This window comes from Macrosteles quadrilineatus, unplaced genomic scaffold (genome assembly GCF_028750875.1).
Source record: "Macrosteles quadrilineatus isolate MER2022 unplaced genomic scaffold, UCM_ALF_1.0 Scaffold_5__1_contigs__length_97177068, whole genome shotgun sequence".
NCBI classification, from domain to species: domain Eukaryota; kingdom Metazoa; phylum Arthropoda; class Insecta; order Hemiptera; family Cicadellidae; genus Macrosteles; species Macrosteles quadrilineatus.
The window spans coordinates 89,944,218-89,961,498 of record NW_026542598.1 but is presented as its reverse complement, the minus strand read 5'-3'; the positions used below and the strand labels follow the sequence as shown (position 1 = coordinate 89,961,498).

General features: G+C 35.5%; 1 protein-coding gene across 1 annotated transcript in view; it reads left to right on the top strand.

Annotated features, from left to right (window-relative positions):
- LOC128995783 (low-density lipoprotein receptor-related protein 1-like) overlaps window positions 1-17,281 on the top strand; it is a 110,635-nt gene that overhangs the window by 12,398 nt on the left and 80,956 nt on the right. The window contains exons 3-16 of the mRNA XM_054420800.1: window positions 3,394-3,534; window positions 3,843-3,968; window positions 7,519-7,629; window positions 8,009-8,134; window positions 8,753-9,007; window positions 10,227-10,389; window positions 11,345-11,570; window positions 12,411-12,582; window positions 13,437-13,568; window positions 14,198-14,381; window positions 15,067-15,300; window positions 15,581-15,794; window positions 16,158-16,347; window positions 16,889-17,155. Coding sequence (XP_054276775.1) covers window positions 3,394-3,534; window positions 3,843-3,968; window positions 7,519-7,629; window positions 8,009-8,134; window positions 8,753-9,007; window positions 10,227-10,389; window positions 11,345-11,570; window positions 12,411-12,582; window positions 13,437-13,568; window positions 14,198-14,381; window positions 15,067-15,300; window positions 15,581-15,794; window positions 16,158-16,347; window positions 16,889-17,155 — 2,541 coding nt within the window. The remainder of the gene's footprint in view (window positions 1-3,393; window positions 3,535-3,842; window positions 3,969-7,518; window positions 7,630-8,008; window positions 8,135-8,752; window positions 9,008-10,226; window positions 10,390-11,344; window positions 11,571-12,410; window positions 12,583-13,436; window positions 13,569-14,197; window positions 14,382-15,066; window positions 15,301-15,580; window positions 15,795-16,157; window positions 16,348-16,888; window positions 17,156-17,281) is intronic.

The window sequence follows — 17,281 nt, the reverse complement described above, 5'->3', positions numbered from 1 at the left end:
AAATTCTAATGTGGTAGTGGGTAACCAGACCAAAAAGTTCGGGAACCGCTGGTATAATCTATAAGATTGTACTGAGCCTCAATATAGGTACAATTTTTATTTACAGAAAAAAAGCAATTTCAATATGGTTTGATATTTGAATGGTTAACATTGCAAAAAATACAGGATCAAAAATATAAGAACAACATTAAAAAAATTAAAAGTCTGTTTCCAATTAAAAATTAAAGTTTATCAAAACCCACTCTATTAAAATATTTAAATTTAGATTAAATATGCCATAGGCCCTACTGTCATTAATAACGTAGAATTCTTAAATGGCACATGTTGGGTATTTTCCTATTTTTATCTTCAAAGATAATGTAGAAAATATGGCTTCTTTCAACTTTCAATAGAAACTGACTCCAACCAAAGGCGCTCTTATTTCCTAGAGCTGTAAGTTTAGTTTGGTCGACTGGTTACGGTAAATATTTACTCAATTTACGCTGCAGTCAAGTTATATTTAAAACCCTCAACTCAACAAGATTGGTGTTTCTAATATTGGACCTCTTGAACAATACTCATGATAATGTGTTTATGGGTTTTGAAATAATTCATTAATTTGCACTGGACTGATTTAGTTTTAAAATATAAATTTTGAAGTATTAATATTAAAAAAATATACGATTTTCAAATGAACCCAAAAATGACCACAAAAATAGGTTTGATGTCAGTTCAATATATTTTTGTTAATTTTTTGCTCTTATTCAAGTTAATTTCACTGTATCAAAACAAGGAACTGAGTTTAAAATCAATGTAGCCTAAATGGTTTTTTCAAAATTCTTCACTTCCGGAGATTAGTATGGTCACTGGTCAGTGGCTAAAAATTCCTCTAAATATACTTTAATAAATTACTTGTTTCAGTTTAATTTAGAACTAGAGGTCGTCAAGTGGACGAAAACTCAATCAAATATTATATGTAACGTACATACTTATCTATTTTCACCCCACACTGTAAATAAGACATGTGATTGGAATTTCATTTATTTGTTTTCATTTACTGTTTATATTTCGTTGTTATTTTTGTCACCAGCATGGCAACCCATATGGCCTATGTTAATTATTTTAAACTAATTTTTTGTGGTTATTTTTGAGCCTATCTTAATTTATAAAGAGATTCTGCACATCTACAGGAATATATCTTTCTAACGGTATGCGTAGATTTTCCCTGTAAAACAACTGTAACACAAGCTGAGAAAAAAGGTTTTAGAGAAACATGCTTGCCTATTAATATATGATAAAAAATAATAACAATCAGTGTATAAATCTATATATTAATTTGAAACTGTTTTTCTTTGTCATAGCTAAATTGAGAGAACGGCTGGGCGTAGAAACTCGGTAGAGGTGTCTAAAGAAAGGTCTTGGTCTGTAGATGAGCCATCAAAAGAGAAACGTGGTAAATTCCCTTGGGGCTCTGCCCCAGTGGCCTTTGAATTTCCATCCCATGTTATTCTTTTGGAGAAAAAAATGGGTTTTTGTCCCAGCTAATTTGAGAGAACGGCTGGGCGTAGAAACTTGGTAGGGGTCTCTAAAGAAAGGTCTTGGTCTATAGATGAGCCATCAAAAGAGGAACGAGGTAAATTCCCTTGGGGCTCTGCCCCAGAAGCCTTTAAAGTTGCCTCTTCAAATTTGTTTACCATATGCATAATTCTACACTACTTTTTAATGAAACAGCTGTTATATTTAAATTGTGATTTATTGAATTTGTCAAAATGAAGTACAGTATTTGCAATGGGTTTTTCTGATTTTAAATTGGATTTTCTTCTGCATCGTGTCATGTTTTGCAATATAATGTTCTATTACCAAATCAGTGGAAAATCCTAATATCACTGTAACTTTTAAAATTATTTCTTATGGAGTTAACTTATATCTATTGTATGGGTTGGTTTCTGCCTTTTTTACCACATCTTGGAGATTGTACGTAGGTGATATTCTTTGGCAAATTGCATCTGTAGACGAAACTTGGGTTGGTGTAATTATTACAATGTAAAAGAGCGAGAAATCTTGGACAATTTGATATAGGCTAAAAATAAAACCGAATTAACACTGTGCTACATTTCTTGAGCAATCATTTAAATAACCGATTTGCAAACAATGGAAACATAGAAAAAGTCATAGAACGTAACCAAGTAAAAGAAATAGAAATAATGTTTTTTTTACACTAAAAACACTAAAAAAACAAGATCAACTTTTTGGAAAAAGATAAGATATTTACAAAAGATTTTGATTATATCTAACTGTTGTGTATATCGTGAGTATTTACATAATCTTTGAGTCGCCTGTAAATGCTTCGCAATTGCTCGAATTCGAGCAACAGGTACACTAGTATGAAAGTTATTTGATGAAAAATAAAATATATGACAGCCATCAAAAATACTTATAAACAGTAGAGGGGTTTATGAGACAGCATTTTTATTACTTTAAAAGAAAATGTTTGTTATTTAAAACCTAAACCGTTTCGTAATCATCTATCTGGACTGTTGAACATATATATCTTAACGTTTACATAAGATACTTAAAGCTATCACTTTCTGTTAACTAATAGTAGGGAATCTTCAAGCCTTAATGCCAGCATCCAGTTATACTTCAAGAATGTCTGAAGCATTCAATAGGAAGTTAATTGTAATAATTTAACTAAAGTTTTCTGATTTTAAACAACACAAACCTAAATTTAAACTCTGTGGACTATTAAGACTGTGTGATACCGTTAACTTAAGAAAAACAGTACAAGTTTGATTCTCATAAATTATATGTAATTTGAAGAATTCATTACAATGCCATCATGATTATAATCCATGATCGCAGCCCTACCTTAAGATCATAACTGCAACGTTAAAACCTAAAGACTAGGGGTAAAATTAATCAAAACATCTCAAGTGCATTCTGTTATGTTTATTACCTCTGATCACTGTCACATTGAAGTATATTTCAAATAGCAATGTTACCTCTAAACAAGTATGTGATTTCATACCATTAATTTTCTTCATTCATCAGACGCTTGCGTCTTATAATGTCAGTATGTTGCATTGTATTAAAACTCTGCCCAGCCCAAATTTTCTTTTGAGACAAATAGGGTTTGGTAATACTTTAGTAAAATATGTTTGGATTGACTCTATCCTTAGTGAGTTATCACTCCAGTGGAAGCAGGCTGGTCTACTGGTAGAACGTTGGACTTCAGTCCCTGAGGTCGAAGGTTCAAATCCTGTCAATCACCAATAGCTTTTGACCTCATCTGACCTCGCCTGAAGTAATGTTTAAAGGGGTTTCAGCTGGAGTCTAGTGTCCTAGAATGTGAAGGTCGGGACATATAAGCAACGAGGGGCATTTTTTTATTCAAACGTGCATGTTGTGTTGCAGTGCCCCAGATGTGCAGACCAGGTCAGTTCCAGTGTGCCGGGAGCCAGAAGTGCATACCGATGGGTTGGATCTGTGACGGGGAACCTGACTGTGGCGCCTCCGTGGAGCAAGTGGACAACTCTGATGAGGACCCTCATAGATGTGAGTACTGTCGCAGCTCATACTTTAATGACATTTTTTGAAAGAACCAATCACAATAACATACTGCACTGTCAACTGCAATAATATGTTCACCGGTATGTTAGTTGTTTTTGAGATGAAACAATTGTCAGGTGATTTGAAAAAGCTGTAGAGCAAACTAAAATTGACTGTAGTAGACAAAAAGCAGGATGTTCACTTATAAACTGTCATATTAAACGCAACATAAGTTTTAGAATTGTTTCCTTGCTTTTATAACATTATATCATCTTAAGTAAGTAACCTCTTATTGACATTGTGTGTTCGGTCAGGTCAGCGAGGCAGCCTGTGTCTCTACAACACTGCTAGGTGTAAGGAAGGCGAGTGTCTGGCGATAGACAAGTTTTGCGACGGACATCCGGACTGCCACGACGGGAGTGACGAGGGACCTCAGTGTAGTGAGTATCTACAGTAGAAAGTACTCTTGAGAATCTTGAGTGTAAATTACTCTCTAGAATCTTAGAATCTTGAGTGTCAAGTAGGCCTACTACTTCTGAGAATATTGAGTGTAAATTACTCTCTAGAATCTTAGAATCTTGAGTGTCAAGTAGGCCTACTACTTCTGAGAATATTGAGTCAAGTAGGCCTACTACTTCTGAGAATCTTGAGTGTAAATTACTCTCTAGAATCTTAGAATCTTGAGTGTCAAGTAGGCCTACTACTTCTGAGAATATTGAGTCAAGTAGGCCTACTACTTCTGAGAATCTTGAGTGTAAAGTAGCCTACTCATGAGAACCTTGAGTGTAATGTACTTACAGTAATAATAAAATTATCTTTGTTAATTATCTTAAAATAAATAGGTTTTTATTTTTTAATAATTAACATAAATTGTAATAAATAATTTTTATGGCACAAATTTTTCTGTAACTTGCTTAAGAAGCCATCATATGTGAGAGCAAAGGTACCAATGAAAGTTGTTACTAACCAGCTAAGGCTGAAACTGCTATAAAACGTACATACATCTGTTGGCTAACATTATCCACACATCTGATTTATTGATTCAAAACAAAACTAATAAAGACTGTTGGATGTTCATCATAAAAAAAATAATCTACACATAAATTTTCAGTTCAAATATCATATCAGACTGATTCAAAAATAAATAATGTCCCTAGACCCTACGTTGATGGAACACACTTGTCTTACTAATTTTTAGTTTTTGTAAGCTATTAATTTACCAAGCAAATTTCATGGATGTACAAGTTAATGTCGTTGAAATTGCTTATTGCTATAGGTTTTTGAAATTCCTGATACATTTTTCTTAGTTTGTAACTTTTTACAGCTTTCTACAGGAGTTTTGAACTCCCTATATAGTGATCGGATCTCTATCCAGGACTAAGCTGAACAGGTTGTTTCATGTTAACGATTGCTTTTCTGGGAGATCATTCGGAATTGCACAATTCGCTTGAAGCTTACAGCACACTATTCATGCTTTAGATTTCAGGTTTTCAAATGGGTTGTCGATCCTCATTTAAACATTGCATCTATTTTCTATCTTCAACTTATTAGTTACCCTTTTCAACAATATAGGGTGTATGAATAAACTTGACTTAAGGCAACACTCGATATTAAGGTCCAAAAAGCATCTTATCCATTTTGTTGTGTTGGGAAAAACATATTTTTGTCCATTACAATAGATAAATTATATATATTTATAAACTTTTAGAAATTCTTTCTTATACTGTTTATTATTATATTAACCGTATTCAATCCTATTCTTAATTCTGTAAGATGTTAGGCTAATCCAAATGAAACAGTTTTTACAATTTTCACTGGTATTTTGAAGATTAGTTTGTCGATTTAGTTTGGAAAGTACGATATTTTATTCTCATGAGGGTCTTTATAGTTATTGTAAGTATAGTAGTTTTGTGATGGTCCACTCATCCAGTTATCAGTGTTACTATTAATCATGCAATAAAAGAAACATTTTTACAGAAATAGGCTGTGCAACTGAATTTTTACTCAATGTTTCTGGTTATCTAACTCATCTGGCTCAGCCTGAATCCATTTACTGTTTTATCAATGAAATTCTACTGTACACCTTAATCCATTCATATTCTGCTTAAACTGTTCACAACATGGTTTAGAGTGGTTTCACTTGGGTTTTATTCGATTGATTACTTTTATGCAACATAAATTGCTTGTATATTATTGCAGAGCTAGAGTCCAAGAGTTATTGATACGTGGTAAAAATGTCACACAGCATAATACTCATATTTTGGGTTACTATTGGATTTCTTCCAAAAAGCGTAGGTAAAGTGTCTGAAAAAGTGTATTTGGACGGAATATGAATTTTATGATGTGTGAGCTTTTTAGTATGTCCATGCAACTGGTCTCTGGTTAAGTAGGTAAACAAAGTCTTAAGGCTGGCGCCACACTATTCCTTTCGCCGGTCCAGTCAAACGGGACCTGTTTGGAGGGATGATTCCGGTCACTTTGTTGCGGTTGCGGTCTGTCGATGGGATCCACCGCATGCTGGTGCGGCGAAGAAACACATGCAGTTAAATGAGAGCAGCCATACCATCCGGTTGTGCCGTGCCCTTGTCCATACCGTTGTCCCTATCAACAGTGCATAGCATGTGATGTTCGCGCCCTTCACTCGAAGTTTGTTGCGGTAGTGGAGCAAGGTGTGACAGGGTAATGTCAATGCGGCAAAAACGCATCCCGTTCAACCGCATCGTGCTAAACAGGATAGTGTGGTAAGCCTTCAATCAGCTATATTGCTTTTTTTATATCCTTTGATAAGGAAAAGATCTTAGTTTGTGATAAAAGTTTAATTCAACATTATACAGTTAACCCTCTTTTAAGCACACTCCGCTAAACCAAAACCAGGGTTAATCCAAATTATTATAAAAATTCAAATCAGTTACAAAAATTAGCGAGGCAATGAGAATTTTCTGTCGTGGTGCGAATTGTTGAAAATCGCTTTGAAGATTACGCTCAGAAAACAATTGTTGATTATCTTAAGAAATAGATTATATCGGTCGTAAATTTTTATATGACAGTAATTCTTTAAGACGACTGTTGTAGACCTCTTTGAACCGAAATCACCTTTAAATCTAAATTGTTGATTAACCAAAAAAAAAAAAAAAAAATACCCCCGCCGCAGCAAACCTGCCGTCTAAGCGAATTTCCATTTGGCCGAATTGATTTTTAATTGATCTATTTAAATAACATTAGGTTTAACGAGTACCTAGGTTTGCTGCTACAAGGAAACTAATAAAGTAGTGTGTTTTTAGTAAAATATTGATAGCTTACTATAAAATAAATAAATTTGCCAAGTTTGATCAAAATATATCCATAAACAAGCAAACTACAACATTTTACAATATTCTCCATAAGAATAACATGGGAATTTTAAATTTACCATTTTTTTAGTTTTCTCCATAATCATTAACTGTACAAAAACACTTTGATATACTGAATTGTTTGTTTTTTTAAGCTCTTTAAGAAGGTTTAGAGAAAAATTGGGAAATTTTGTGTTTTGACGGTAAGAAGTGAGAAAAACCAATTTTTACCCCATAAAACCCTGTTCCCATGGTCCGATCATGCTGGATCGCGAACTCATTCAAGTTTATCCCGCCTTACACCTTCAAACCAAATTTTATCAAAATCGGATAAAAATTACTCAAGTTATCGTGTTCACGGACACATATATATATATATAAATCTATATATATATATATATATACATATATAAAAATTTGAACGAATGGTGTTTTTGGCCTCTGGGGACATTAAAATGAAAAAGTAAATCGGTCCCGGGCTTAAGTCTTACCATGAGACCTACGGTAATAGCTACTTCCCTATAGGGAAATTCGCTAAAAACTATCCGAAAATAGCTTGGATTGTTCATTTAGGCTGATTGGGATTTTAATATATACGAGATATTTTGATATGCTGTGTTCAAGTATATGAGTGTTGATACAGCGTCTATGTGTGTTCCAGACAGACAAGGGTGTTCCACCCTGAAGTGTTCCCACGGATGCAAAATCACCCCTAGTGGCCCACTGTGTTTCTGCCCCACAGGACAACAACCCAACAAAACAAAATGTGTTGGTAGGTCTCATCTTTCTCTCATGAATAAGTAAAATGTTTTAGATGTATTCTACGTGATATTTTTTGTTACTTTTAATTACCGTATGCAATTTTTTAAATATTTCTTCACTTCTTACTATTCTTTTTAATCGTTTAAAAAATCTAATTCATGTTGCTCGAATCTTGTTTCTTAGCTCTGATTAAGTAAGTAATGCAGTATAATTGTGAGTTAATTTAAAAAAATTTCTTTAACAGTATATCTCCAGTAACTGTAAATTCATGTCAAAGTTTTAATTCCGGTAAAGTGATTTTTAGACCAATATTTAAGGTTGTTTCAATTTGAATTCTATTGTTTTATCATGCGATCTTGTTAATTTACCGGTATGTTTGACTGCCCCAGATCTGAATGAATGTGAGATCGACGGCTCATGCGACCAGCTTTGCACCAACACAGAAGGATCTTTCAGCTGTGCCTGTGTAGCAGGGTACACTAGATCCAACCGGACTCACTGCAAAGCTATTAATTGTGAGTAAATTGTTTATGTAAAAATTATATTCTAATATTTGGAACATTGACTTAGATTGCCATACTTATGATTTACAAAAGGCATTCATATTCAAGCCACAGACATTAACTGGTTGATATTTTGTAGACATTCTTATTTAAAACATATGAACAAAAAAGACTATCCTGCTTCAGGAAATCTAACTGAATAAAAAAAGGTTTCTATATTTGTTTTATTAATCAAGAGCTGATTAAAAAATTTTATATATCACTCAAAACATTTCAAAGACTAGATGTTCCTGAAATATGGAATGGAGGAGGTTTTAGAAGCAGCATTTGACAATCTTATCCCTCTAAGTCAATCATAGGCCTGCAAAGTCATCAAGCAGTTCAAAGGTGACTAAGTTAACCCATGTAATGTAACATTTTGAAGCCAAAAAAATAGATGAAGATCAGGACCATCTAGACTAGTGTATTGGATTAAATGTTAATTATAATCAACGCAGTAACATAGCATACAGCTGATTGAAAACTTTAAACTATAGAAAGAACAAGTCATTTTATTGTCCGTAGTTTGTTTGAACTGTTTATTTCAATCATTGTAACATTTCACAATATTCAACCCTCATCTCTTATCAGACCCTACGGACGAAGAGGCTAGCCTAGTGTTCAGCAGCACGATGGACATCCGCAGAATATACCTCAACGGCTCAGCATGGCCGGGACACAGCAGTATCAGTCAGCTGCAGACGTTAGCGTTGGAGTTCAACCATCGCAACCGCACACTTTGTTACATCCGCAACAACGGCACGTCCGCGTTGCTCAGTTGTGCCGACATTGACGATCTGTCTATCACGTGGGACCTGCCGCCACCCACCATGTTCCCTCTCTACGGTGAGTGTAGGTTGTAGGTAATATTTCAAAAAGCCTTGACACCTTTAAGATTTAATTATGGATGAAAATCTACTTACGTAGGTATGCTAAGTGTGATTATTTTATGAGATAGCAAAACTGAAAATAGGAACCGCCAGTCAGCTGATACTGTGGCATCACAATCCAGTGTTTCTCAGTAGACCTACGAAGTCGTCCTGTTTGATAGCTTCACACGTGTGTACGGAAAATGTGTAAATACGAAATTTGTAAAAACGATATGCTAAATGTTTAGTCAAAAAACATCGCTTGATTGGATTTATTTAAATACTGTAAAAATGCTGCTGAAGATGAGCTGTAACAGCTCAAAACATGTACAGCATAAAAAATGACTACGTTTGACACCTTCTGGCATACCTACTTAAGTCGATTTTCACCTATTATTGTAGGTAATATGTTGATACTAGGCAGGGGTCAGTAGGACAGACTTTGGTCAGGACTAAATCTGGTTGCTTTGGAAAAGTATAGATTTATAAAATATCAGTTGTGAAATTTCAACCGGTTTATTCAATATTGTACATGACTCATCCATATTGGTGTAATTGTAAACATCATCTATGGTCATGGCGAAATCGTGAAGGTCTTCTGCGGTCATGATGAAGCCATAAACATAACCCGCAAACAAGCAAGACTGTGAGTTTTTGATTGTGCATCTTCGAAGATGCTTTCTGCAATCACAAAAATAAAAGTTAGACTGAGCTCAACTCAACCTGAGCTACGCCAATAATAATTTTTGGCCTGAATTGACCTCTCAAGTCAACTGTTGGACTGACCTGACCCGACAATATCGTGGAGCTGCTGACCCTCAATACTACACTTGGCAATGGTTTGCCGTTTATATTTATCTCTTTTAACAGTATGCACTGTGAGAACATAATGTTGTTAAAAAAGTATCATTCTTGTACTAACTTCTGATGGTTTATAATTTTTTAGTCCAGATAATGGGTCAATTCCGATGTGTTTGAATGTAATACTTAAACCCAAATAAAAGCACTCATTGTTTTTTATGTGTTCGTCCTTTTATGGTTGAAGTAATTTTTAATTCATATCAATTACAGACACAACACTTATAAACGTATAAAGACCAGAGGAAGGGGAAGTTAACACAGCCTTGTCCTATTTTGGTTCCGACCACAATCACGGTGCTTGTATTGTTTATTAAGTGTTTGTTTTTACCTTCCAGCCAACACACACGTAGCTCTGGATTGGATCTCTGGCAACTGGTATTTCCTGGACGACAGCAGAGAGATGATATTCGTCTGCACGTCGTCCATGAAACACTGCCTTATCTTGATTGACGTCAACCTAAGCAAACCTCGAGGCATCGCTTTGGACCCCACTAGAGGGTAAGTGTGTTTAGATTTTATCACAATGTGATGATTAGCCTACTGTAGTGTTGAGATTATCCGCAGTAAGAAGTGATATGGCCATGTCCCTGCTGGCGTATTTTTGAAGCCTAATGGAGTAAGTATCATGAAAAAGTCCCTGTTCTTAGATAGGCTACAGTAAATCATTTTTTAATATTTTCCTAACTATTGTCAAATTTATGTTAATTGTTGTTAGACTAATGTTTGCTGTGTTAAAAAATATAATAATTTGCTCTGTAGTATATATGAATTAAGTTTTTTTCTCAAAGATCTACCAGGAGTGAGATGACTGAAGACTGTTTCTACTAGTGTGTTTACAAGGGTTTACGTCATAAATCACAATTTTTAGGCACAAAATGAAGCAAACTCTGACTGATGAGCCTCTTTTGCGTGGCCTGTAACTTAAAATCCTGATTTTTCAACTAGGCCTCTTTATTAATAGATTTGTTTAAACTTGGTATTGTTTGACAGGAAATTTAAAGTGCTAAGAATAGTGTTCCTGAAATATTTTTGTAAGTCTACCGTTTTAAAATAATTAAGTTATGGAAAATGATATGATCGCCATTTTGAAAAAACAAAATTTGTAAATTTTGACTGGTGTTTTTCTCAAATTTCTTATGATACTTGAAAATTGTATACCAAATTTTATAAAGACCTCTTTAAGAAATAAATTTAAAACACGAAAACTAAATTGTGGACTTCTTGCAAACAATTATCTCGCAATTTTGTAAAACAAATTCGTTGTTAATTTTTTATTATCATCCATTAAATGTATTCCTAAATTTTTGGTACTCACTCACAGGAAATTCTGTATATGCCATTTTAGGAAAAAATACTTTCATTAAATTCTTCAACTAACAGAAACCTTGTTTACTTTTCAATATAATTTTTTGACAGTCTTTTCTGCGATATATACGTTTCCAACTGTTTCCAGCTACATGTTCTTCACCAAGTGGGGTGTGACGTCACCCATGCTGGAGAGGGCGTTGCTAGACGGAAGTGAACGCAAGACGCTGGTGGATCACAAGATAGTGTATCCGTATGGAGTAACCATAGACTACCCAACACAACATGTCTACTGGGTGGACACCTACTTGGACTTTGTAGAGAGAGTGGACTATGACGGGTCCAACCGACGGACCATCCGGAAGGGGTTCCCGGTGAGCATTAGTAATTACAGTCTTATCCGAGCAGAACTAGAAATTTAGGTGCTGGAACTATCTGTTGTGAACTGGACTTGAAAACCAATTTGCCTAAATATTTTTTACAAGAAAACTGAAATAAATACTTCCCGGATAGGCTTTCACGGTCATGTGTAGAATAGATTTCTGGTGACGACAACTTCAAACCCAACGTCAAGTGTATCGTCAAATTTAAAACGGTGGTTGCCAGAAGACAATGATTCTAAAAATGTTATATCCTACTTTTGAACATAGATTAAAAAATTTATTTTAGATTAAAAAATTTACTTTGTCATATGCATGGATTCTGAAGAAATCTTGCATAAATGTACAGATTTCTCTTTAAATCTAATTTGTGATATGAAAATATTTTTATAACGGACAATATTTTTAAGTCGCATTGCCTAAAAATGTTTAATTTACTTTCCAGTTTTTAAGTAAAGGTTTAACAGAACATAAGAGCCTATGTTTTATAGAGTTTTGTTGGATTGACATGCTTAAGCTATTGAAAAGAGTCAGCTGAAACAAGAAGTAAAAAAAAACTGGTTTCACAAAAAATACAACTGCCATTGACTGCATTTTGGCGCTGTATGGTAAGTCAGTGGCTTAGTTGGCGTCGCGGACTTCGGGTCCAAGGCAGTAGTGTCGTGGGTTCGGATCCTGGTCACTGCCACGAACTTTTATCAGTACAGTTCACCTTCGTACTGCACCCCTTGCTTTGCTGGATACGTTCCGCGCACAGATCTGTAGCCTATGTGGACCGGCAAATGCAATTCTTACAACAATTCTCTACAGATTTGTCAAACAACTGTGTTGCAGGTTCAGAACTTGTACGACGTTACGTTACTGGAGAACAACTTGTTTGTGACGTCATGGCGCAACCAAAGCATCATCAGACTGGACAAGTTCAACACAGAGAATCATCAGACAGTCACCAACATCAGCAGACCCTTCGCTATACATGTGTTCCATCGTCAGAGACAGCCTGACGGTCAGTGGCTACTTGCTTGCTAAAAAAATTAAGAACATTTACAGTGGAAGTTGTTTGAATTGCCTCAAGTAGCAATAAGCAGTCTTATGCTACGGGGAAAAATCTATCCAACCGATTTAGTAAGACTTTAAAACAATACAAGATGATAAAACTTTCTTCTACGGAGGCTTTAGAAACCCAACTATCACCTAAATACCCAAGTTAACTTGTCATTTGTTTTTAGTCTTAACAGCAAAAATAAATATAGTTGCTATAATCTGTAAGTGCCAAAATAACGTTTGCTAGAAGTTCTTTGACTGAAGTAAAACCACTTATGTAATGGTAAAACGAGTTGCAATATTCTTGCTTTGCAAGAACGATATGAAGAAGAGACCAATAGGAGGGGTTAGGCAAAGTCGTGTCAGATAACGGTAGTTGAAATTATGTTAGGTTAGGTGCAACAGTAGTAATTTTAAATCTAGGCCTGCTGTTAAAAAGGAATTTTCTTTGATATAATTCAGCTGTATGGTGGGATAAAACTTTCAGCCTTATCTAGATATAAACTAAGCAAATGTAAATAAAGCATTGTGGTTTCTATATGAGTTGCCATTTATTTACTTCCTCAAGTTCTACCTAGTCATGTTGGATGTCTATGGGGTAGACCGAATGGATTTGAAGAACTTAAATTCCTATGTTTTGTCTGGATTCATGATCACCCTTTTTGAAAATTTTCTGCTTTTTCACTTAAAAGTAGTTTTTGCATTTATAAAGAACAAATAGATCCAAATACAGAAACCTGCAAAATTTTATCATATTACATCAAGTGGTACTTTGGATCAATGAAAGTTTCTAATGTTTGTGACTATGTTACACAGCTGATCATCCATGCAAGAAGGACAACGGAGGATGCCAACATATCTGTATTCCCGCGTGGAAGAAGAACATCGCCCAGGCACAGTGTCTGTGTCAGCCGGGCTATAGACTGGTCCGCAGCAGAAAATGTGTTGGTATGTTGACAATTTATGCTTGGAAGTATTTCTGTGGGTATTGCAAAATCAGTCGAGAAATGAGACAGAAAGTGTATCCTGGAGTTGACAATTAGATCCAGAACAGTAGACCATTTAGAAATTTTGGATTTGGTTTAAAATACTAGCCAATGTTTTTTATTTGTTGCAGCAATCTCATCTTTGGAACAAAATACAGTTTAACTATCAGTCATCTTCTGAACCCTAAGATTTTACTGAGGAAGCCTAACTTCCAGTTTATATAATCTTGTTGCAACCAATGATTAAAAACCCAATTTGAGAGATAGTTATAATCTCAAATCTGAGGGATGGTTGAAAAAAGGTTGATCTATTTTAGAGGAAAATTATTTCTGTGTTTTAAAGGAGCCAGTTGAGTAAAATTAATATGCGTCTGTAAAATGATATTCTACTGTTGAACATCAACGAATTATTAAAAATGTAACATTCTCATATTAATTAGGTATAATAGTAAGTTTGTAACAAAAGAGTACCTAATAATTTAATGTCAGTGAAACCGTCCATTTCATGAACTTAAAATGTATTGACATTTCTTTATTTAAATTTTTTTAAATTAGTAAAAAAACAAACCGGTTTTTTACATTTTTGTCCAGTGGCCAAGCAGTCCTCGTTCCTGCTGTATGGCAAAGGCCGGCCGGGTATGATCAAAGGTATCTCCATGTTGCCCAAACTGAACAAACACGAGGAGGAGATGATCCCCATCACCGATCTGACCCGGCCCACAGCACTGGACTACGACGTGAAGACACAGTTCATCTACTACTCTGACGGACAGAAGTAAATACACTTACATTATACCCTCTGCCAGTACAGCTGTAGTTGTGATTCAAAAATGAAGTACAGTAGAACTCCAATTACCTGAATCAGTTACAATTCAACTCTTCTGAATATTCAAAAATCAAAATCTTAACCGGAAGATTTTATGGAAAAAGCTATTTTAAAGGAAGACGCAGATGAGTTATCACGTGTTGATTGATGTCACTGCAATATATTTACACGTTAAATGCGTAATGGATTACTTCAAACTGCAAAACACTGCAATAAACTTTATTTTTCTGTTAATTTTTGTGTTTTCTCCTTAAGATGATTCAGATAATTAGCTAATGGATGATAAGAGTTTGTTTGATTGGAGTTGTAATGTATTTACAGTTATCACTCATGACAAAAGTTGATTCTTAGAGAAACAAATTATAATAGTCTTAATGTTTGTTAAACCTGTTAAATATATTGTCTCAACTAAATAGGTTTTTAAGAGGCTGGTCATATTGTTCATTTACCATCTCACATGAGTCTTAAAACTGTTCTGGAACTGGAGAGGGAAAAATCAGCAATGTCTTAAAAGATTTAGTATAAAACGTGGTGTTAAGGCTAGTATCAGCATTGGTTTGTAAATCAGACTGTTGGTGACTGACTTACCAACATTTCCGAGTGGACATGTTCCTATCTTAACCCCGTGTTGCAGGTTCGTCATAGACAGACAGAAGATGGACGGGTCCAAGAGAGAGACGGTGGTTGAGCGAGGAGTCAGCAACTGTGAAGGACTAGCCGTAGACTGGATGGGACGCAACCTCTACTGGACTGACGAGGGTCTTAGTACGATCAGCGTGTGTCGGATGGACCAACCAAACTACAGACGCACTCTCATACACGACCACAAGTTCCACCCACGCGCCATTGCGTTGGATCCTAAAAAAGGGTAAGTTTTGCACTTGATTTGAGTTCTTTGAGCTTCAAAGGTTGACATATTGGTTATCAAGAGGAATATAAATAAAGTTTTCCTGATGACTAAGTGATTAAATATCGGTAAAACATACCTTACAACTGTTGCAACCTGGAAATCAAGTTTGGAACTACAAGCTTGGGCTTTGTATCTGTGATCAGGAGACAGTGTTGGTTTTTGTTTTTTGCTTAGTGAATAATGTATTTCTATAATGAACATGATTATGATTGGTATATACCGGTTGTTCCGTCTTCAGCCTGATGTATTGGTCGGACTGGTCAACCTCGACAGAGCCGATGGGAAAGATCGAGAGTGCTTGGATGAACGGAGAGAACCGAAAGGTGTTTGTCGACTCGGAACTTCAGTGGCCTAATGGACTGACGATCGATTACTTCACCCGCAAGCTGTATTGGTGTGACGCTTACCTTGACAAGATTGAGAGGATAAGTCTAGACGGAACCGAACGTCAGGTTTGTGATTGTCTGTCTTGATCCAGTTGACCCCTGAAACTTGATTTTTATCATTTAATTTTCCAACAACAATCAAATGTTAAACTGGTTTAAATTACCTATTGAAATAGTCACACTTTCATCTAAGGATAGGTGTGAGTTAATATTCCTGTCTTGCCACCTTTACTTGAGTTTTTTTTTGCATTAGCTTGATTACTCAACTATTCAATTCAGCCTCAGCCCAGCCTGAAATTTATGTTCTTGTGCACCTTGAATTATAAATAACACACTTTTGTTAATTTGAAGTTAGACAACACTAAATGTGATAAAACGGTAAGGTCATCATAATATTCCTGTTTTTATCGTTAATTAATCTTCCTACAGGTTGTATTTCAAGGTTCCCAGCTGGATCATCCGTACGGCCTTGCTTACTACGAGAATCTCCTGTTTTGGACGGAATTCCAAAAAGGAACCGTAGAAAGTCTGAACTTGGCTAACAACACGGTGACAACTCTGACTACAGAAAACCCTCCTCTGTTTGAGATCAGGGTGTTTGACAACAGCACGCAGACTGGTGAGTGGTGTGTTGTATCTTCAGTAATACAGTCCTGTTTGATTAAAGTAGACATTTTAAACTGTAGATCCAATGCACTGTACAACTTCAATAAGAAGAGGTGTGTTGCTGGCATCTCATAATTTGGTACAAGAGCAGTGGGTTGAATTCTTGGTATACCTAAAAGATTTTCTTGGGTTTGGGTTGCTTTTCTAGTTATTAACTTTATCAGGTTTTAACATGTTCAATCCACTGACCACAATAATGGTACATAACCACTTTGTTCATAATAATACAAACAAAAGCATATTGGTAGCTTCAAGATCGATTGAGTAAATTTTTTGAAACTTTATACTGAATTTTTTTACTCATTTACCATCATTTATCTTTTAAGTACCAGTACCCATGAAACTTTTTTAATCCAATTTGAGTTATGAATAATCTCTTTTAGTTTTTTCTTTTCGTAAAAGCTAATATTATTCCTGACAATTAATTGCTTGAAAGAAAATTTTTAATCCTCATCTTTTGTAACTTGTGATGACCATACTTGTGATTGTGGCAGGCACCAACTTGTGTTTCGACTCTCTCAAGTGTAACCAGCTGTGTTTGGCCACGCCGAACGGTCCTGTGTGTTCGTGCAAAGACGGATTCAGTGCTGCCAACACGAGGTGTGTGCCGCAAGCCAACTATACACAGCCCTCCGACTGCGGCCCACAGGAGTTCCAGTGTACCAAGAATCTGCGATGCATTGACAACCGGTTTGTCTGCGACGGAGACGACGACTGCAACGACGGCTCTGATGAGTCTGTCGAACCTGGCGGGGCTTGTGGTGAGTTGGACCTAGAAATTAACTCATCGCTTTTGTCTAATCAGTTTGCCCATTGCACAAGGAATCTATGTCATTAAAGTAGTGGAAGACACAGACATGTAACTAGCTTAAATCTCCTTTAGATAA